At 41.1% G+C, this 22,887-nt stretch overlaps 1 protein-coding gene across 1 annotated transcript in view; it reads left to right on the top strand.

The window, feature by feature from the left end:
• The window catches only part of LOC126396916 (adhesion G-protein coupled receptor D2), a 106,496-nt gene that overhangs the window by 48,827 nt on the left and 34,782 nt on the right, over positions 1-22,887 (top strand). Inside the window, exons 20-22 of the mRNA XM_050055288.1 lie at positions 2,033-2,074; positions 6,931-6,984; positions 10,097-10,247. Coding sequence (XP_049911245.1) covers positions 2,033-2,074; positions 6,931-6,984; positions 10,097-10,247 — 247 coding nt within the window. The remainder of the gene's footprint in view (positions 1-2,032; positions 2,075-6,930; positions 6,985-10,096; positions 10,248-22,887) is intronic.

Below are 22,887 nucleotides of genomic sequence, written 5' to 3'. Positions count from 1 at the left end.
ATAAGCTAACTGTTGGAAATTGGAACAAAGACGATAGCATGCCAGTAAAAAGATAATATGTGTCCTTGCCCGCACACTTGAATAATACCAGAGCTTCATTATTGACAGGTTTAGCTAGAGAAAACTAGAGTTTGTAGCCTTTGCAGGAAAAACCTTTTGTTACATGGTGATTGTTCTTTTGTAGTGCCATTATTGTTCATGAAAATTTGGATGTGTGAAATGTTGTGTGACTTCCTGAGAATGAATCAGAAGATAAGTTTGAACAGCCAGAAATCTCAGTTTTCAGTTTGTGCGCTTCCTGGTATTGGTAAACAACCTTGTCAATTCCATCATGGTCATATTGTGCTGTAGAGCAGAAAAAATAATCATATTCTGCACTGCATGAGGTTGTATTCAGCGTTACATGCAATTCAAAATAAAAAGTGTAGAGATAAAATCGCAGGTCTCAGCTTCAGATCCCTTGTTATGCCTGTTGTCTTCCGCATGTCAGAGACCAGCGGAGTTGTCAGTTTAAAGAGGATAGATGTCCTGAGATGTCACCTGACAGCCCGACAGACAGGGCAATTCAGTCCCTGGAGGACAGCAGAGCAGCCAGTAGGAGGTGAATGGGCAGTAGCCTGGGCTAGAGGTCGTCACCATCGCCATCGCCGGCCTGTCACTCCGAATGGGCCTCCAAATCATGTTGTCAATGGTGATGCATCGAGATCTCCCTCTGGCAAAAATTGGATACTCCAAACTCGTCCTGATTGATGCATTGACCAGGTTGTGCCTGCTGTCCTCAGGATGTGTCCTTACCTTTGTTTAAAGATGAGGCAACACAGACACAATCTGAGCCGTGAAAGGGGAGAGATGTACTTTTAAAAGTTATTTTTGTGTGTGTGTGTGTGTGTGTGTGTGTCTGTATAAGTTAGACACACTGCGGATGTACTATTGGCTTGTCAAAGAATCTGCTGTATCTATTAGCCTTGAAATTTATAGGATTTTACCTGCCTTTTCATTTTTCTCGGTACATCTTTTGTGGCACAGTTCACTCTGAGAATGTTGTTCTCACTGTTTCCATTGAGGCGACAGTATTACATTATGGCTCAAATGCGAATGCACAGCTTGTACATTCAATGGATGCCACAATGGATTGGAATGAAAAATAGCTGTTTTTCTGTGACCAAAAGTGCAGCCTTTATGCATCCAAGGGCATGGCATTCTTGGGCCATGGGTACTAGCCATGGAGTTTTGTGAACATGAAATATCTTCTTTTATGTGTCATTTTTTTCATTATGCTCCCTCTGTCTCTTTCTTCCTCCGCTTTCCTTCAATGGTTTTCTCTTGATAGTCTCGTCTGGCCTGAGTTGCTCTCTTTATGTGCTTGTGCGTGTGTGTGTGTATGTGTGTGCCTTTAATATGTGTTCATACCGTCTTTGTTTCCTCAAAATTTATGGCTATCTGTGTCTGTTACAGATGTTTATGAATGCATGGACTTTGTGTGTGTGTATAAATACACGTGCAGGCTTCAACTGTGTGTTATTTTTGTGTTTGTTGGGACTCAATCATATATGTTTGTGTGTATGTGTATGTGTCTGTCTAAGTACACAGACTGAACACAGGCACTAAAGATTTTCTATTTCGATAAAGCTATGTGGAACCTTGGGTTTGAGCCTTTGATGGCTCAGTGGGGGCTGGAATGAGGAGCTCGAGTATTGTTGACGAAACAAATGCAAGCTGAGCCTTGCGGAGGTGGCCCAGTTTGGACTCTTTCAAGTCCTGCGTCTTCTCTCGCTACTTTTCAACCACAGCCTACTTCAGCTCGGTGTATCCAGGAAAGAATCAGCCCAACTCGTACACGTCGCTTCACTTATTACTTTTGATCTTTTGTTTTCTACGAGAGGATAAGAGAGAAAACAACTGTAACAACTTTGTCCTCCTTCTTTTCTCTCTCTCTCTCTCTCTCTCTCTCTCTCTCTCTCTCCCTCTCCCTCTCTCTCTTTCTTTCTCCCGCTCTCTCTTTCTCTCGCTCTTTCTTTGTCTGTGTTTGCAGGGCCTGTTCATCTTCCTGATATATGGGGTGTACAACACAGAGGTAAGTCTGCATTGTGTCTCAAGGCTGTCGGAGTGAATGAGAGAAATGACAAGTTTCTGATGGGCTCCTTGCTTAAAAGCTGTGTGGGTGGGGTGTGACAGCGCGAGTGTGTGTGTGTGTGTGTGTGTGTGTGTGCGAACGTACGTCTGTGGATGGGAGGAGGGATGGGAAGGAGGGGAGGGGACATCGTTTCCACGCGAGCGTCCCACTGCCCTTCATGCTTGGACTAACTTATATGCATCCGAGTCCGACCATTAAACACTGACACGCCGCGGTTCTCAGCCACTCATTCCTCACCCACATTGGCTAATATTTCACTGCCTCTTTAAGTTTTTAAACTCACGGCCCTCCATTTAGCATCCTGACAAAGCCGCTGGCCAGGGCTTCGCGGGGGCCCCCCGAGCAGTAACCGTAATAGGACAAAAAAAGAAAAACAATATGCAACCAACAATATGCAATGAAGGAGGACACATTGTATTGAGATGCTGCTTTATTACCATTTAGATATGCCGTAGCTGTGCAGGGGTGGAGGGAGGCTGAGTGGCGAGAGACGGAGATACGATTTAATGGATGAGACTCGAGTCATGAAAATCACTCTTGGTCAAATGCGGCTCTTAGTCTATGTAAATAGGGTTAACTTTAGATGTGCATAGGCGATGTTGCATTCGAGCCTTCTAAAAATACGGGACTTTTTTCTCTAAACTTGTGGTCTATTTCTCATTTTTAGACACTTCCCCTTCCAAACTTTAAGGAGAAATCGCCTTCTAGCACAGTTTACAATTCAACACACAGATATTTTACACAGTTTTCTCTTAAATGACTGAGAAAGCATCAAATAGCATAGCAGAAGTCTGTTTTCAAGCTAGTATTTGAGGTAAAGATACATGTTCAGTTGTCCAGATTGCATGCAAGATGTTAAGTACAGAAAGATTGTTAACATATATATATATAAAAAATAAATTCTGTATGCTACAGTTCATCTAAAAAGCTGTCTCCTCTGTGGGTGGAATGAACCATGCTTGATGAGTCTTCAGTTTAGGTGAATACAAACATGCCTCATCTTTTCATTTGTCTCGTGTTGCTTTGACTGAATGCACAAGGTCATCACCACTGTATACAAGCAGCTTTTTTTTTTTGAAGAGCTAGGTAACAGTTATATGTTACCCAGCTCTTCAAAGATAATGGTCAGTATTACATTAGTCCCCTCTCTTCTCCTGTATATTTCTTATCTGTTTTTTTGTTCCCCTCCAGACTTCTTTTATTTTAACTTTCTGTCAACGTCACCTTTGTTCGTCTAACCGTCAAAGAAAACATGTAACATTTGCATTTACGGGCCTTTGTTATGTCCCGTTTTTTCCTTCCCTTTCTTCATCCATGTCTTCTCCAGAGCATGAAGAGCTGTCCCTGAGTCAGAGGCGATGCTTTGACAATGCAGAGCCAGGGAGGGCTGACCCCTCGCACCGTGAAATAAATCAACACAGCATTCTTGCTTAAGTGGCTTTTTTAGTGCTTGGGAATTCATTTTCTTACACTCAAGTTGCCCTTGACCCTGGGAGCAGCTCATGTACATGTTCCGGTTTTCAAAGGGACCACATTTCTTTGTTAACGTTCGGAGAGAAAAAAAATGTCAGTAATCTTGCCATTACTCACATATTCATTTGTGTGAAACTTTTTATGCTGCTGTGTTGGCCTGGACTGCCTCGTAAAAGAGATTTTAAATCTCAGTGGGAATGTTCCTGGCAAAATAAAGGTTAAATGAAGTAAATACATTTATAAAAAAAATCACATCTTTCTTTTTTCCTTTGAACCCTCACCACCTTTACAGGGGAGCTCCTTTTGTTCTCCCTTAACCTGCCCGTCTTTTGTTTCATATCTTTAACTTGAGACACAGAGCACCGCTGGCTTCAGGTTTCACCCCTCCTGACACCTGAAATATTTGCTTAATAGAACAATTCCAGAAACACTGAATGGAAATGATCAAACACATTTTTTTTGTTTCTTCCTTGTAATCAGAGTGGCAGGGAGAGGCCAATGTGAGACAGGGGGGTCCCTGCTCTGTCTGTATTCATTGAAGCTAACCTGCCTTGATGGCTGGGGACGTTAACCCGTCCTTAGATTACATTATCGCACGAGTCTATGGAATGGAGAAAAAACTTTGCAAAGTTGCTGTTAGTTGTTCACCTGGTAAAACAAATCAGTCTTTAACCATTGTAGTGTGAGGAAATTTTACTTTGATATGCTAAAGAAAGGTGTAGAATTAAGTAGTGCCTCAAAGTCAGAAAATGCTCCATTCATGAGGCTGGTTTCCAGGCTAAATAATTACCAACATGGCGTGGAAGACAGACTGCGTCTGCTGCTATTACGCTCAAAATGCAGCGTTTTAATTGCTAATTACCTGACAATAGCTTTCCATTATTCATTGCAATTAGCTTTTCCTTGGTGGTCACCTTGTAATCCCATGCTTTGATGACCTTTTATTTCCATCAGCTCCAAGGATGTCGGCAGGTGTTGTCGGGCGTGCTGCTTTCATATGGTAATCGCTTAGCGCCCATTTACATGGGGAACCATGCTTTGCATCATTGCGAAACCTTGAGTGTGCGCAAAACCCCTTAAACACATAACGATCATCTAAAACAATGCCCTTCCCCTCATTGTCAAATGATTAATTAAGTTGTGTCATGTAATTGCCTCAGCACGCCGGCTGCTTTTGATATCAATGAAATCCCCAGGACTTACTTTCCCCATTTAATTGTGTTAAGACGGTGTCTCTCCAACATCTGCACCGTGTCGAAGGCCTTCTGCGGATCTTGTCAGAAATAATAGGAGGTGCTTTGGAAACACAATGCTGGTGCTGTTGATTCTGCCCTGTCACAAGGCTCGGGCTCTCTTCATTATGTGGCCTTTGGTATGTATGCAAAACATCCTCTGTATACACACGCTGTCTCTGAGACTGTGTGTGTGTGTTCAGTGCGGTGTCATAATTTATAACACGCTGCGACTTAATGAAGCCATAAGCCATAATGCATATTCACTAACGTGGTGGGCTGGGCTGGGACGGGCTGTAGTGATGAGTGCCCATCCGCTACAAATTTACAGTGAGCGCTGACAATGTGCACGGACATGTGCATGTGCGCGCGCACACACACACACACACACACACACACACACACGTACAGACCTCATAAGCGCCAGAGGCTTTTCATAGAAGACTTGAGCCAACTTAACTGAACTACTGACACACTGAGTTAATTCTGCTGCTCTGTATGTTTTTGCATTTGGATTATTAAACAGTTCTGTCATCCTGGATGTTAGTAAAATTAATATGGAAATGTCCCAATATCAAATTAATAATAATTATTTTTCAATAAAAAAAAATCAGTAGGCTTATTACAGTTTATTAATAAGATAAAAAGCTGCTGCTGTGTGACAAAATATACATTTATGTATGCTCCTTTTTTCATTTTTCCACCGGCAATCCTTAAGAATATGTAGGAGCTATTTTATATTGAATACTAAGTTTTGCATATAATTTTTTATTTTTTTTGTCTTAGTTGTTAGTTGTCTTAGTTATGTCTTGTAGAGAAACTATACTACTAAATCACTAAAGTGATTTTTTAATTTAAAAAATGTTTATTAGTACAGAGTATTATTCATTGACAGACTTTAATTCTGGATTTTTGTCTTGTATATTGTGACATTAATTACAGATTATTTACATAAAATGCTCATTGAAATTATTAATCGTTAGTCACTAGTCTGATCAATATGTACATGATCAGAGCGCTGAAGAAGGCCCAGCCAGTCCTGGTTGATTCACCCCTTATTCAGTGATTTATTTTTTAATTTTTAATTTTTAATTTTTTTTTAATCAGAGTGTGATGTCTCTTTTGTATTTATTTATTTATTTATTTATTTATGTATTTATTGTATTTTTTATTTTAAAATAGTTTGTGTGTGTGATACTGCTGACTGCACAATAAATTGCCCCTCAGGGATAAGACAGATATCCTGTATCCTGTCATAATGACTTGGTTCAATTACAAAATACAATTTACTGATTTATAGAAAAAAATGATACATAAAAAAATTGATACATACAAAACTCACCAGTTAAATATAATTAAAGCTCATCCAAATTAATGCTGGTCTCTAAGCAAACGGCCACAGTAGTGCAAAAATATTAATTTTTGTCTAATTTTAAAATCTCCAAAGGTGTTAATTAAAACAAATAAACAAAGAAATAAATAGATAAAATCAAGGTGTTTTAGTAAATAAGCAGGTAAATTACAAATTAGGGTTTGGGGTTAGTTAGATTACAAGTATATACTGAAACTGCATGCATGTCTACCTTGTATCTCCAAAATCTATGAAACCCTTGTCTGGTATTGTACGTGTTAAATGAATGTGTGCAGTACACTGTTTCATCCGGAGTGTAAAAATGTAATCTGTTCTGCTAGGGCGGTCCCTTCTCCTCCAATAGCTCCATTTGTTGGTCCCGGCGCTCTATACTGACAGATGATAGCTTGAAGTCGTCTCCTTAGTTTGCCGGCTCTATGTGTCACTTTCAAGTCCCATTAGCCACTGGGACATACTGGAACACCCTCTCACACGTACATGCACAAACACGCGCGCACACACACACCTTACCAACTGCTGTCAGCGCCTGCAAACAAACACTCCAAATTTGTTATTTCCCTCCCACGTTCCCCTCTCCTTTCTCCTTTTTACACTTTAGGTGCTCGCAGATGTTTGCTGTGAAAGATTTTTTGTTTTGATTCATTGTAAGTGTGTTTCATTGAGCGCTGTGTCAGATACACTTATCTCTTTCTCTCCCACTCTCCCTCTCTTTCTTTCAGGTTCGGAGCACGGTCAACAGGATCAAGGAGAGGAGAAAAGCGCTTAATTTTTCAGTATGTAATGCTCTGTTTTCCTGTTAAGAAGTGTCTGTGAGCGTATGTCTTTGTGCGTGGTTATCTCTGATAACACACTGTAGCAACAGACTAAATTTTCCTTGGCAATGAAAGCTGGCCACAAAGCAACATTGTACATTTGCTCACCTCTCGCTGGTCGACAGTCCATGTTAGATGCCCTTATACATCAAACATAGACTCCCCGTAATAGCTCTCCCCCTTCCTCACTCTACCTATAGCAGCACCTTCATCCCAGCAATGTCAAGCTCCGCGGTGGGTTACAAGTTTCTAATCCAGGACAAGCCGTCCCCTGACATTAAAGTGTCAGGCCAGTATTTATACCTTGTTGGACGCTGCTGTTTGGCTGAGGCGGTGGGATGCTGCATGTGTGTACGTGTGTGTGTGTGTGCTAAGGAAGATCATACTGTAGCCTACGCAAAGCACTTTAAAAGTACTTAATAGTCTCTAGCACACACAGACAGGCACATAACACACACACACACGGACAATTATAGACCTTAGCACCTTGACAAACACCCACTCTCATCATTCCAGACTGCTTTGCCCTGACTATCTCACACGCGTGTGCACACACACACACACACAAATGCGTCTTGTCCCTTATGAGTGATCACATTAACTCCACTCCTCTTTGGCCGGCATCACTTTGTCCTGCCCCTCCCACTGCCCCCTGACCCACACATATGCACCCCCCCCCCCCCCCAGTATTCCCCACCCTCACGCACTTCAGGTCATTGAAGAAGGAATGAAACCATTTCTGACTGCAGATTGATTTTTAAAATATCAGGGTGCCCCTACTTCCTTTTGACCCCCCACCTCAGAGATGGACACTGTAAGGATACGAAGAAATGAAATAAATAAATAGATGAATTGAAGTATGTGTGTTAGGCACATTGGTGGGGGGCCTCCCTGGGGCCCCTTGCTACCAGGTGCAGTCTGATATATTGGCTGCTCATGTTATCAGTGAAGCCCCCCCCCATCCATATACCGTCATTTTTACTGCTTCCTCTCCCCTCTGGTGCTGGCAATTTTCCAATCTTGCCGGGTTCCGCTACCAGAATGCGTTTTTAGCCATCACTGCCGCCTGACGGTTTTTAGCTAATGCTATTTTGTGCCATAAATCCTGCTTGAAATACTGTATCTACCTGTCCTTTGGTTAGATAGGAGACATTTGGCTCTAGATGACCGCACATGCCCCTATATATCCCCTTGTTGTAAAACATAGGATTGGGTATCGCGCCTTGCCGGCTGAGGGATAAAGAGGCTTTGGCGGTGTTACTGCATATGGGGTCATTTGAAGACAAATGGCACTTGTCGGAGATAGAGGGGTTTATATGTTGTATTATTTGCAACGATTGAAGGGTTAACCCAGTGGGATAAGTCACTGCAACTGCAATTTAGGGATTTAAGGAGGTTATTTAAATTAAAACAAAATCATTTGAAACTTTTATTGTCTCCTTTATTCCTTGATCACCAACAGCACAAGTAGTCAATACCAAGGCTTGCTGAGGTCATCTGATCTGTTAGGTGTTCTAGCATCTGCTGGATGATCTGCAAAGCACAGGCTGATACAGCAACAGTCATGCACTGCATCTTAATACTGCACATGGCATCAGATTAAATGTGTTGCAGAGAACCCAGCGCAAAACATGAAAATCATTTAAATATTGCGGGAACAATTTAACTATATATTGCTCTTGGTGCAGTGACACGACACACGTCTGACCTTGGCGACCTCTCGTATAAATTCCACCAAACCTAATCACACGCTCTGCCCTCTTAAATTCCACACTTCTGTCAACCTCTGTAGCTCTCTTCCTCGTGTTAGCCCTCTACATGGGCGTGGGTCACACACACAGCTTTTTTAGCCTCAGGGGGTGGGGTTTTACACACACACACACACACACACACACGCACACATACACACACTTTGACCAGTGTAGACTGCCTGTTTGGTACCAAGTATCTCCTGACCCACCCTGACCTCCCTCTTGTACACACACAGCCAGATTGCTTTGTGAAATAAAGCTGTCAGTTGTAGGACCCAAATAAAAAACAACCCCACCCCCGGATACTCCACGCCCCTGACACCACTGAAATATAGATATAAATTGGAAGCGGATTAGTTTTTTTGATCTTAATTCAAGTTTTGACAACATATAGGAAGCAAGGAGTTGGTTGGGAAAAAAAACTGTACTGGAATTTGATTTTCGGAAGTGGACAGTAGAGGGTTGATGTTTCTTTTTGTCTCTTTCTTGCACCACAAAAATAGCTGCATGTTGTAAGGCTAGTCCAATAAAAAACTTTAAATGCCTTAAATTATGTTTAGCTGTGCGTGTATTTTTCCACTTGTGTGTGTTTGTGTCATATTTACTGAAGATGGACATCAGCAACACAGAAAAGCAGCCAGAATGGCAAGCCCCAAGTGTTGAATGAAGCATTCCTGCCTGATAGAAGTACAGTATGAAACATAAGAGGCCCTGGAGTCTGTTGAAGCCCCCCCAGTCTGTTTGAGAGCTGTGCAAACAAATGGGTTTTCTGTGATTGCCGTTTATTTTGGTCTGGCTGGAAGATGCATGTGCGTGTGTAAAACAAGGAGGTCTTGAAGTTAAATTTACAGAGCAGCTGCTCAGGTTTGGTCCTGGAGTTGTGGGAAGGACGATACAGTAGTCTACAGTAGCCCATGACATTTATGTTCTTTACTAGTTGTGACTGCTTAATGGGATGTAGCAAGCAAAGCAGTTAATCCTTCTAACTCATGAGTTCGTCTGTGTACAATATTTTCCCCTATGTTCTTTTTTTAAACACAATGTTGACTTTAAACTGTGATTTTTTTGATAAATTTTCCTCAATGCAAACACAATTTGAAAGCATTTTCTATCACTCAGAAAAGTGTATCAAACAAGAATGGTTATAGAAGCGAAAGAAAAAAGTGTATCACTAATTTGCATCACCAATTACCAACTAGTAAAGAGAGCTTGATGTCTTTGTTCTTATCAATTAATGAGAAAGTTGACTGTCTATTCCCTTAACAGATATAAAACCCCACAGTGAGGTCCTGCAGCTGACACTGCCCTCTCGTTTCTTACAGAACTGCGCCAGTTCCCGACCATCCAGCTCAGTTACCAGCTCGCGTCCTGTCAGTTTCCCACTAGGAACTACCCCAAGCCAGGAGGAGGAGGTCACCCCTACCTACACTTGTAGCAACACCTCCGGCCCGGTGAAGGAGGAGAAGACCAGAGGTGAGTTGCCGCAAACCATAACGTCAAGATTGTCTTTTTGGCCCTTCATTTTCAGCCAGTGACATCATCGTTAATGTTACCAGTTACACCTGTGCTTTTCCTGCTTTTGGAAGTAATTAGAAAAAGGTCGATCATTGGCCTGGAAATGTTATTCTCATTTGAAGTTGAAAGTGCAGTAACAAGGCAAAGCTAATGAAACAACAAGATGCTAATTATAGTTCTATGCAACATTATACAGAGCCCTAGTACTCGCTGAAATAAGACTCACCCTCCTGTCAGCCTCACTAACTACGTTTGCATGCACAAAATATTCCAGTTTATTCCAAAAAAGACAGTTTTCCTACGAAGCTGTTTACATGGCTAACATTCTGTTAATATTGGAGCAGTGCATTCTCCAGTTAATGTGCCCAAACATGTTGTTTATCACCCCAAAATAGGAGAAGTTAAGCGGCACAGAGGTGATTGTGAACAAGCAAGACAGCGTTCGCAAACTGCGGTAAAAACCCCAGTTGAGACACATATCAGAATGTGCTGTATACATGTCCAAAGACGGCTCCTAAAACCCAAGTAGTACCAGCATTTTCCATGTCTTAATTAGAAAGTGGACTAAGGCCTAATTCGGAATATCCAAACGTAATATGCTGTTTACATGAACCCTATCAAGTCTGGAATATCGTCTATTCCGAATAATAGTGGAATATTAGTGTGCGTGTAAATGTAGTAATATGCTTGTCTCAGGTTTATCTCAACACTCACATGAAGATACACATTCAGAGTCTGGTAAAATATTTGTCCACACAAATGCTGAAGCAGGGTCACGTCTTTTCACATATTCATTTGTAGCATAATGAGAATATTTAATGGCAGCCTTAGATTTTCATTTCAGTCATATCACACAAGTACCTTCTTCTGTTTTAAATACGTAATGTGAGTGAATACCTCACAGGACTAATAAAAACAAGGTAATTGTATCAAAAAGACAGACACATTGGCAGATAACTATGCCCGTGGTATTCTCACACTTGAATTCTATAGTCTCAAGTTTCAGGCTAGACTTTAGCTCATGTGAATTATGGGCCAAAAATGCAGAACCAAGAAAAATTTTACTGAAAAACTTTCACAAGAATGAAATGGGTGCCATCTTGGAATGCCATATCCAGTATTCACAATACATTAGTGCATCGGCCCTCACTGTGATAAACAAAATTCTAAATAGCTGCCACTTGAAACTAGCAGTTACGACTAGTAGACTTCTAACTTCTGAGTACAGCTGCAGGTGGGGCTTTGGTGCTTTAACTATATTACTACTACCTCCAAGTCACTTTCCTCGCACACAGTTTTACGTAGTTGATCAGAGGATTTGAACCAGCTGTCTTTGGAAAATGAACATAATAGCAAGTCACAAGATTGCTTGCTAATTTGATTACCCTGCTGGCATTGCTTCTCAAAAAGCACAACCAATTCACCAACACTTAAAAAGAACAAGGAAGGCCGAGCAGCATGTGCTACTTTTTTTTAAAAATTAGAATCAAAAGATGAAATCTGAATGTATAAGAATAAGTGAAATATTTTGTGGGTTGTGTACCTTTTTTTTCTTAACGTACGCACTCCTTTGAAGAGGGGCAGCACCTGTAGCCTTGCTTTTTGAAATTTTCAGTTCAGAAGTGGTAGTTCTGCCCGTGAAGGATTTTTCATTTTCACTGTACAGTTCAGTACCTCAAATACAGCCGAGCCCTTTCACTAATTAATTCAATGGAATTAACAAGTGTTGGCAGTTCAAATGTGGCGTGTGTGTGTGTGTGTGTGTGTGTGTGTGTGTGTGTGTGCACAGTATGTGGGTGGCAGACTAAAAAGGCTGTGCCTGATTCGTCCAGACCTAATGCATGACTCCCATTTGATGACTTGTGTTTCAATGACACCCTCCTCTCTCATTTAAGGGCAATATGTTTTTTCTCCATAACTTTTTTATGTATACTCAGTTGCACTCTATTAGGTACACCATTCTCAATCATCAATATAATATCAATATACTGGCCAGTCCTACACCTAGCTAATACTAATGCAGTCCAATACAACATCTCTGCAACAGATTATGTCTTCATTAAGTTTATAATCTTGCATTTTTGTTTCAACTCTTTCGGAGAGGTGTATTTATTTTGGAGGCTTTAGTTAGTTTGTGGTGCTGTCTGTTGTATTGGCTTATATAAAGATGTGTTATATTTACTCTACTTTTATTGATATAAATGGGTGGTCAAAATATTGGAAGCACCGCAGCCTCTAAAACGATCCTAAAATCAAATCAAGTTTAGCTGTGTATGCACGTGTGTTCCCCACTGGCATGTCTGCAAGGCATTACTGCGAGGCACTCCGAATCAGAGAGTAGCGGCTCGCCTGTTGAGTGAAATCAGACATCAGAAATCTCCTGTTAAACTTTAACACTAACCAGACACCCTGGCTTCAATCTAGCTGCCTGACCCATGCTGCACTCAGCAGAGTTAAGACTCATTTGGTTGTGGAAAAAGATTGGAGACACCGGTTTCAAGGCAGGGAAGGAAAGAGGGAGAGGTCGATCCCTGGTTTCGTTGTGTAATTTAAAGCCGGTCTTAGTGTCACTCACTCGGGTGCCCTAGTTGGTTCAGCATTTAAAGCATGGGATATATATATATTTTAAATATGTTTATATGTAAAAGTGATAAAAACAGAGAAAAAAAACTAAAATAGGGGAGTTTAGTTTAGTTTATCAGAATTAGCTGTTCTTCCTGAGGTGCACTCAGGACTTTACATTTGTGATTAAATCAACTCACATATAACACTGGACTAGACTAAAACACTGACACAGACAAACAAGACAGCTCCTTTTTCGGGCTAAATGTTGCTCTGATTACCTGATGATGCTCCATTATTGTAATATTACAACACTTATTTACATAATAACGTATGCATTGAAAGGAATAGTTCCCAGGAAAAACTTTTTTTTTTTTTTTTACTGTGCATGAAGTTAATTACAGTGTATGAATCATATTATATAGGTCACCTTTTCAGACATGAAAATATTAATAGCATACTAACAGACAACCATCACTAATTAAATGTCCCTGCACCACAAACAAAGACAGACCCCTCACATCGGAGGACACATGACAGTCAAACTTACTTTTGATAGTTATTAATTAAGCTTTACAACTATACTTTTGTCTGTTTGATGTGATGGATAATATAAGTCTTTGTCGAAAGGCGCTGAGGAGGAGAAAAGACTGCAGAAAATATGTCCTCACAAAACAACCCTAAAAAAGTAATAGCTAATGACCCCTTTGTTTATTTATTTGAGATAGAATTATTTAATGTAAATGAATGCTCAGTATGTTTGTCTGTTAAATATCATGTGGGTCATGGTTTATGACTTGCGCAATAATGATATTCACATTTGACTTGTACATGTGCTCTGTGTTATTGCTCCTTGTTGCCGCTCTCTGCACCTCTCAGCCGGTGATTTACAGCGTTTCCTTTGCAGGTGATTTGCATGGTCCTCAACACTATTACTGTCTCTTTCATTCACTCAGCGCGCAGTAGTTAAATCAGTCCCTACATCACATTTACATGACTGAACCCCCCCGGTGCGACCTGACAAATCAAACTTGGCAGCGGGAATTATGTTTTTGATGTAACACAATTGCAGAAATAATTGATTGTCAGTTGATATTATTCAGCCCATTTGCTACCCCTCCAATCTGCTCCCGACTCAATGCTACAACATGCAAATACGATCGGCTCCGTGTGATTGAGTGCTGGGAGTGGGTTGGCGGCCGAGTGCTCATACACTACATACTGATGCTACTGTATGCATATCGCCATCCAGCAGGGCACACACGGGCAAACATGCACACTCAGTTCACTGTAACTAATCATGACAAACCCAACTCACTGACTGTATCTTACACTACATAAGAGATGTATGAATATTTGTGTTCTGTGGTGCTGTGAAGAGGTAACTGACCAATTTCTCTGGAGAGCAAGTGGACAGTATAAACATATCTGATTAAATTAATCATTAAGTTGTCATGAAATAAATTAGAAAAAATAAAATTTGGCAAGCATTGCAGTACATTAAAATGTTTGCTATATTGGTTGCTTTTGATCAAATAGCATTTATATAATTTGTTGAAAAAGAAAAGAAAATCTAGCCAAACTATGTCAACACCAGAATAAGCAAAATCATGCTTTTTGGGATTTGGTAGCTTCACAATATCGTTGCCTTTATTTGAACTGTATGCATCACATATGGTACAATATACCTTCTCATCATAAAGCACAAACAACAAACAGATGGGCCCCCTTTTTCCAAACAATAACCACACCATCTCCTAAGTGATAGTGGTAGCTTGCATGTACAAGGTCAACCCCCTTCTTATGCCTTTTCCATCTTTCTGTTTACTCAAGTTGGTTGGCACAAATGTCCAAGGCAGACAGTGGATTATGTTGAGGGTACATGGTGAAAAATGTGAACAAAGTAAAGCACATTTTTGCTGTGAGCACAAGAGAAGGACAAGTGCATAATGAAGGAATAGGGGGTGAAGTGTGTGTGTGTGTNGAATTTGAATTGAAAGGGGAAGGGTTGTGTGGGTGTTTGTGTATGTGTATGAGTGTTGCATTCCTGATGAGATGGCCCCACACAATGGCTGAGTTGAAGGTTGTGAGCCCTTTTAAGCAGAAATAATATGCCGGATCACTAATGTTACCTCACGTCATCCTCTTGCTTTGTTAAAGCCTCCTTCTCAACGAACAAAGATGGCCAAGCGGTTATCTTTCTTTTGCGGTTCATGTTTTGAACTCAAAAGGTCATTTAGTTTTCCTTTGGGGGGCTCTTTTGCTACAAACAGCATTGGATTGGACTGTAGGTATTGTTTTACCTCTAGTGAAATAGTGGTATGTTGTGCCGTTTCATGTCCAATTTGTGTCAGTATTTGATGTTGTCGTGGTAAAGGCAATGGTCCTAAATAGGGATGGGACAATTTTATTGCAGATCATGATTAAAAAAACGCTCATAATACGTTTATTTATGTGCATTTGTCTTATCTGGATAATCGTGAATGGCTTGTCCGGCAGCACCTAAAGAGACTGCAAGGCAACCACTGCAAAAATAGACTGCGAATGCACCAACCTCAAAAAACGCAGAAGATCGTAATCAAGCGGTAGCATATTTCATATTGAAAGATATGGTGCCATTTCAAATATTTGGAAAGCCTAGTTTTTTTAAGATTGATTTATTTTTTATTTTTTTCATTAGAGTGTCCAGGATGTACCCTGCCCCTCGCCCAGTGTCAGTGGGGATAGGCTAAAGCCCCCATGCTAAACCCTTGTAAGCGGTTACAGAAAATTAGTGAATAAATAATAAGGATGTTCACTATAAGAAGTGTTCTTCCTGCAATGCAGTAAAAATATTTGTTTTTCAACAAAATGTAAGGTAGAGTGATTCCAGTATGTTCTGGTGCCAGTTAAAGAGCTTTAATGCTTCAGTTGGTAACTTGTATGAAAATAACTTTGTGTCGTGATTGCTGAAGATGTCACTACATTGTGACAGAAGTGCATGAAACAGTCTGTGACAAAAAATCATGTCCCTTCTCCTTTTGCCACTGCTTCTAATGGCATTTGCTAGAATTGAGTGCAAAAAAACAACAGTCAGAGCTGAGGTGTCACTAAAGCAGCTGAACTGACATGACGTGAACTGCATCAAAACTGCCCAAACTAGGCAGCGCTGATCAAATATGAATCAAGATTTTGTTACTGCATTGCCTATTTCTTACCTCAGATATTTTCAGAAACATATTTTAGTGTACCGTTTAGCTGTAAAAGGAGAAAGCTATTGACCCAGCCGCCATGTTGGAAATGCTCTACCATTGTGGATTGTTACTGCAACGTTGTTGTAATGGTGTCTTTTAAACCCATGAGGGTTGGGCACATGGAAGTGTGCATGACACAAAATGAAACATCAGTCATTCAATTAGTCAGCACCGCCCAGCGGCCAGACCAACTCTCTCATTTTACAGCAAAACAGTACACTAAAATATGTTTAGGCAATGCAGTAACAGAATCTTGATTCATATTTGATCGGTGCTGCCTAGTTTGACAGTTTGACTGCAGTGATTGACATGACCGACAGCTGCTTATGAGCAACTTTGGCTCTGATTGGTTGTGTTTGTTCACTTGCAGTAAGGCCATTAGTATCGCTACAAGGCAATAGAGTAGAAAGAGGAATACGATTTTTTTACACAGAGTATTTATCTCATTTAGTGCTGTATGAATATTTTGACAGTTTTAGCAAATATGTCATGACACCTAGCCTAGTCCTTAATGTCCTCTTAATATCATAGTGTTTTTAAATATGAGGGTCACAATCATTTTAGAGACTTCAGTCAGGATTTTATGATGGTGTGATGTCCAACCTGTTCACAGGTGACTACAATGAATAAAACATACAGCACACACAGTCCTCACAAGTTCATCTCAGCAAACCTGATTTTTGTTGTCGTTTCCAGTTTACGTAACCCATGTTGCAGGAACCATATGCCTGCACATTGCTGACATCTGACACCCCCTTCCCCTTCCTCTTTTCCTAACATGTGTTCTTCAGCGTCCCTTGCAATTAGGGGCCTTGTAGATAAAGTAGTGTGGCGGTCTATTGCATGCATCTTCTGCAGATTACACACAGATCCTCCGCTGACACCACCATGGGGTTGAGTCCCCCTTGCCTCCCTCCACCCACACACCATCACATGTCATGCAAGTTTAGCCCAGTTCATTGACATGCAACAGGATCGCCTGCTCCAAAAATACAAAAAGAGAAATATTCCCTTGTGTAATGACAGCATGTTTGCAGCAGTTTCATCTGGGCGCTTGCTGTTGAATCAGTTTCTTTATTTGCAAGTCCACTTCTGTAGACCACGCACTGTGAATAGAGCTGTGCAATACGGACAAAGTCAAATCTCATAATGTTTTCGATACGTAGCCTTAATATGATTATATATCAAGGAGAGTGATAATGTGGTATGGGTAAATCTTGGTGGTTTCAGAAAGAAAATTGTGCATTAAATGATGCTAAGCTGCATGCCTCCTCTACCAGCAGCATTTATTACAATATTATGATGTCTCATGTAGCGGTGTCATTGTGATTTTTAAAATATAAATCTTAGAGCACTGCTTTGTTAAAAAAAAGTTGTGTACAAATGCTGGAAAATCTGACACATTTCAGTAAAAAAAAAAGAAAGCTGCTGTCAGATGACTGCATGATTTCTGTATGGCTTGGAGAGAAAAAAAAGTTTCTTTTCAGTTATGTTGAACAGACAGTAGTGCCAGTGCCGCTGAGGTAACATTTTGCTTACTGGCAACTTTATTTAACTATTTTCATGATTAAAATGAACAACCATTTCAAAGAGCTCTGTATGAAACTGTATGAACACAGAAAAAATACTTTCACAAAAGGCAACAGGTCAAAATCAGCTGTGAAACTGAAAAGTATCTCTCATCATATGAAATTGGAAATACAAATGAAATAGAAACATAAAAAATAAAACTTGTGCATGAGGTGAACTGTTTCAGTTGGTTCCACCTTGGCTATAGTATATGCCAACTGAAAGCATTGGGGGATAAGGAGTTGGGCTCTGGTTTGTTTTTTCATCATCCTGGTGATCGGCACATCTGGGTGATGCCGTCAAATGTGCATTAGCACGTTGAATGTGTTTCCATTCACAGACCCTACAACCGTGGAGTAATGCCAGCACACCGTCCTTGTCTTACACACAACTCTCTCTTTCTCTCATGTGTTATGTGTTTGTGAGTAGGAGCTGAGCTGATGATTTTGACTGGGGTGGTGATGTTAAATTGGCACGCTGATTGTGGCAGATTAGTGGTTACTAACAAGCTGCCTTGGCACTACTAACCTTTACCAGTCACCCCCTCCCCTCGGCCTCCCATCCTCTTTTAATGAATGTCTTAATAAATGTGTCATTGTAATGTATGTTTTTCAAGGTGTCTTGTGGATTATAGGCTATTGTTGTCATTGTCTTCCTTGTCCTTTGAAAAATTATAAATGAAAATACACAACTCTTTCTCTCTTGTTGTTGTAGCTGACAGGAAACCTTGAGGCAAGTCCTCCATTCGCAGCGCCATAGTGTGAATGACTCACCAATCGACATGTTGTGCTGACCTCGTCATATGTTGCTAACGGCATGCATAAAAACGTTTCAGAGGCTTGCTCTCGTGAACTTTGGTTCTGCATTACCTGCATCAACCTACGTACAATGTATTCTGCGTGAAGCTGTGTCCACCAAACTCTGAAACCCAGTTGTGACCCCTGTACTTTGACAGTTTGTACACAAACTGTTCCAGCCCTAATGTGCACATAATGTTAGTGCAATTTATAATTACAACATTTTTCACTTCTAAAACTAACGTATGTACTTTACTATCCTTCAGTAATGTCTCTTTTAACCAAAGGAATATTGTATATACTCATAAATCAAGTGTCTGTGTGGTCTAAGGGTTGTGTGGCCCATGTTGCTGGTTAAAAACAGAAGTTAAAATTGACATGCTGACTCAAGCAAAGTTAAAAAGCAGTGTAAAATTGATTGTGTTTTATATTAGTTTCAACTGGTTTTAACAGGCAGCTGGTATTTGGAGACACCAAACATGCTCTAGGAAGAATAATAGTACGAATTTGTTGCTGTAGGAATTCACATCACATTGATAATTACCACGCTAAAATCACAGGCACACAGAGGTGAGGTGTGCCTGTGTGTCTGTGTGACAGAGAGGTATTTGGCCTCTGAGCAGCAGCTCATGTTCAATGTCTCGCTGATGGAAAGTGATGTGTACTAATTCTACATCTGCTCAAACCAAACAGGGCTCGAAAGTTCAGCCAAGTCCCAAAAAAATCACTTCCTCACAGCTTATCTTCCGCTGCCCTCCCTCTGTGCGCAAATTCAATTTGACCATTCTCCCTGCATCCTTTTTGCATTTCGGAGTGATGGACAAATAAGTGGATATGACTTTGAGGTTTCATGTGTGTGTATGTGTTTGAGTGTGGATTGAGATTTGGCTTGTTGGCTTGGCTGTTTAGAGGATATGTGGCCCTGAAATGGGCTCTTGTCATGTGGGCTGAAGTTTTGAGGACTTGATTGTAGCCTCAGTGTAAATACCCAAACAAACAGGCAACAGTCAAAATGTGCTATGGGTTTGCCATGTATTTACATTCCTCTTCCTCTCTCCCACTTGGTTTCTCTCTTCCTCTTGCGTCTGATTTGTTAATTTGTATTTACTCGCTAGTTTTCCTTTCTTCTTTCTTGTGCTCCCTCTCTTCCTCTGACACACATTCCTTCCATTCTCTTTATTCTCTCAGTTTGTGAATGACATTTGTAATATTTGTGGTTTCAAGTGTCATGACTAAATTAGTAGAAGGGCTTTGTGGCAGGAATTAAGATTTGAATTGTCAGTTAAAGCACTTGTCCACCATTTCTCACAGCTGTGTGAAAAATTCCTGAAAGATTCTAAGATCATTTGAAACACTTAAACGACTGCATTTTTTGCACTCGTGCTACATTCTGGCATTTCATATTCATCACACCCAATGAAACAAATCCAAAGATGAAATATTGAGCCCATTTGGTTGTTCTTAAGTGGCTTTAAGCGCAACTGTTTATGCATATTCGCCCAGCCGCTACAAAGCGCACCAGGCTTCTCGAATTTGTTTTCCGCAGCTGTTCTGCATAACAACGCCACGCTATCACGCACAGGCGAAAGTCTGGTGAAGGGAATCTATTCATAATTCAAAGAAACAACAAGGCACAAGCTGTGGCGTTGTCAGATATAACAAATTGAGGAGGAAAAGAGTTGAATTTGTATCTGCTTACAGAGGTTGACTGCATTATACATACTGCAGGTGCCGCTGAGTGCGTGGTAATAGGATATATGATGGATGGCCAGGCCGCATGGGCTCCCATTCCTCTGGGTTATTCATCTATTTATCTGCTTATTTATTTATTCCTTCACCCAGAGAGACCCTCACAAGCTCAGGATTTGCCTAAGGTGCAATAGTACCTTAAGAGGCAGAGCATTGGCCAGTATGGAAATGGGGCTAAGCACTCCGAGGTGGAGGTCCTCTGTTGAACATGTGTCAGGTGTACTCATGTCTGCGCTGATGTTCATCAGTGGTGTTGGTGGTTTAAGGAGGAGCTGCAGTTTGTTGAATCGTGATAGTGCTTCCAGAAAACATAACCATGACACATTTTCTCCGTAGGAGCTTCTTAGAAACCACAGATGATCTCATATTGCACAGAAATACATTGGGATATGCATGCAATCTTATCCAGACATAGTTTAACATGTAAGAGCCAAGTTTTGGTCTCTTGAAGGACTGTTCTTAGTACTGTACAGTGTGTATCCATAGAGGGTGCAGTGGTTAAGACACCCCCATCTTGAGCCACTTGCACTGGACCCTTGCTGGTGTGGGACTGAACCCCGCCAAAACATCCCTCATTGTGCCTGCATTGTGCGATTAAAACCAAACAAGATCAAATCACTCTGTGGCACTTTTTAAACATTTGAATGACGTATTTAATGAAATTTGGATTGATAAAAATTTAATTGAAGTCACCCAACTTGAAACCAAACCCACAGGGACAGGGACCCTTTGATCACACACAACCATCAGCTAACTGCCTTTCATGTTTAACCCCGTCACTGCTCCCCTATCAAGGGTGTCACACAAGGACCTACATGTGCGCTGGGGCAGGTCACCTCTCCTGGGCCGAGCTGTCTCACAGTTTACCGCTCCCCCCCAGCCCCACTTCATCACCCTTTTCTCCAGCACAGACAGGACACTCTATCTTAGTAAATATGCATTGTATGAATCTGCACTATACACTATTTTTATTTAAAGCCACATCAGCCTAAATCACAATTTTTGCAAACAATGTCCATTCTTCCTTGTGTGGTCACTGTGTTTTCACGCACACACATAACACACACGCATCAATTTTTCTGCAAGTGTCTTAACACAGTACTAAAGCATTCCCCACTACTACCATCGTGCAGCTGCCAACAGCACCTCTAAACCAATATCAGCACCTCCACCTCCTCCCCCCCAGAACATTTTTCCATCGTCCTCATCTCAACAGCCCATGGCAACGACATAGCCGGCAGCTTACGACGGAGCAAAGTGGGGAAGAGGGAGGGAGGAATGGGGTAAGGGGGGGAATCAGGCCGTAGATCAGGGCAGGGAGGATGGCGGCGCGACCAGGGGGTGACAGGGGAATAACATCCCTTTCTCCTCAATCGACAGGGACCATAACTCCTGCCTCTCCAGGGACAGATTGAGAAAGGCAATAGCCCAAGGGGCTGTGAAGCACGGATGCTTAGGAGAATTGAAAGTTAAAAGAAAAACGCAGTTTGCCGAGCCACTGCCACTGATTCAGCCCACAGCACCGCTCTTCACTCCTGGAATTTTCTTATTTCTTGTAATTCTTTTTTTTTTTTTTTTTTTAGTAAGACGGCAGGAGAAAGGCCCAAGTGGCATCCTGTCCATATACATTATCAAACAATAAATCTCCAAGGGTTGTCGTGTAGTATTTTCCCCATTTTTGGAGAGTTCTCTGCACTTACTGAAGTTGGTGGAAGAATGTGCACATCTTTCTTTTTTAGTGACCTGAGGTCTTGGCCTCAGTTGGCCTACGATAAATTGTTTCTTGGCGGGGGAGGTTGATGAGATGAAAATTGTTTCTGTAGAGATTAACTTTCTTCTTTGACGTCTTTGCTTGCGATAAACTGTCACAATTGGCAAATAACACCCTGGCACTGTGTTTTCACAAAGGTAGCAATCGAGTCTGTGTGGACTGGAGATGCGTGTCACTGGGGGTGTGGTAATCCTGATGCAGGTGGGCTATGAATATTCCACTGACAAGAGTTACAATTTTACTTGTGCATTACCACCTTTGATCGTTAGTAGGCAAACTAAGCATTTTACATTCAATAGGATACAGTGTCTGACTTCATAAAGATTTAGAAGACTCGTTTTTAGTACAGTCAGCCCAGAGCTGTGAAGTTGTAACTAGAGGTCAGTTAATTTATCGGTTTGGCCGATTAATCTGCGTTGATAGGATGTTTCACAAACTATCGATATTGGTGGAACCTGCCTCCAATTGTGGCCAAGGGCCGCACAGCCTCCACCAGACTCGATGTACATCACCAACCGCAGTTAATGAGAGGAGGGTTGTGTTAAGTGATCAGTGGGTGCAGCTCCAGAGAAAGCAGGTTCCTTCTGCTGTGCGACTGTGTCTGAGTGTATTTTCCTTCATTTCAACATGTATTTACAGAATTTTTTGGCTTAACCACGACAGCTGGTCTAGTGCTACGGTGCTATTAGCATTAGAGCTAAAGTCCATGAGTCCAGGACTGTGTAAATGCCACCACTTGCGGTTACAAATAAAAAGCCCCTGCTTAAAATGAAGGCCCTTTAGTGTTGCACACAGCCAGTCCTATACTAGATTTTTACTTAGCTTTGAGATATATCAGACCATTAATCAGCTATCATTATATTTGCCTCTAAAAATCCACTATCGGTCGTCCTGTAGTTGTAATTTGTTCTAAAGTG

Source organism: Epinephelus moara, chromosome 10 (genome assembly GCF_006386435.1).
Source record: "Epinephelus moara isolate mb chromosome 10, YSFRI_EMoa_1.0, whole genome shotgun sequence".
NCBI classification, from domain to species: Eukaryota; Metazoa; Chordata; class Actinopteri; order Perciformes; family Serranidae; genus Epinephelus; species Epinephelus moara.
The sequence above is the reverse complement of the archived record's forward strand: the minus strand, read 5'-3'. Positions and strand labels throughout refer to the sequence as shown.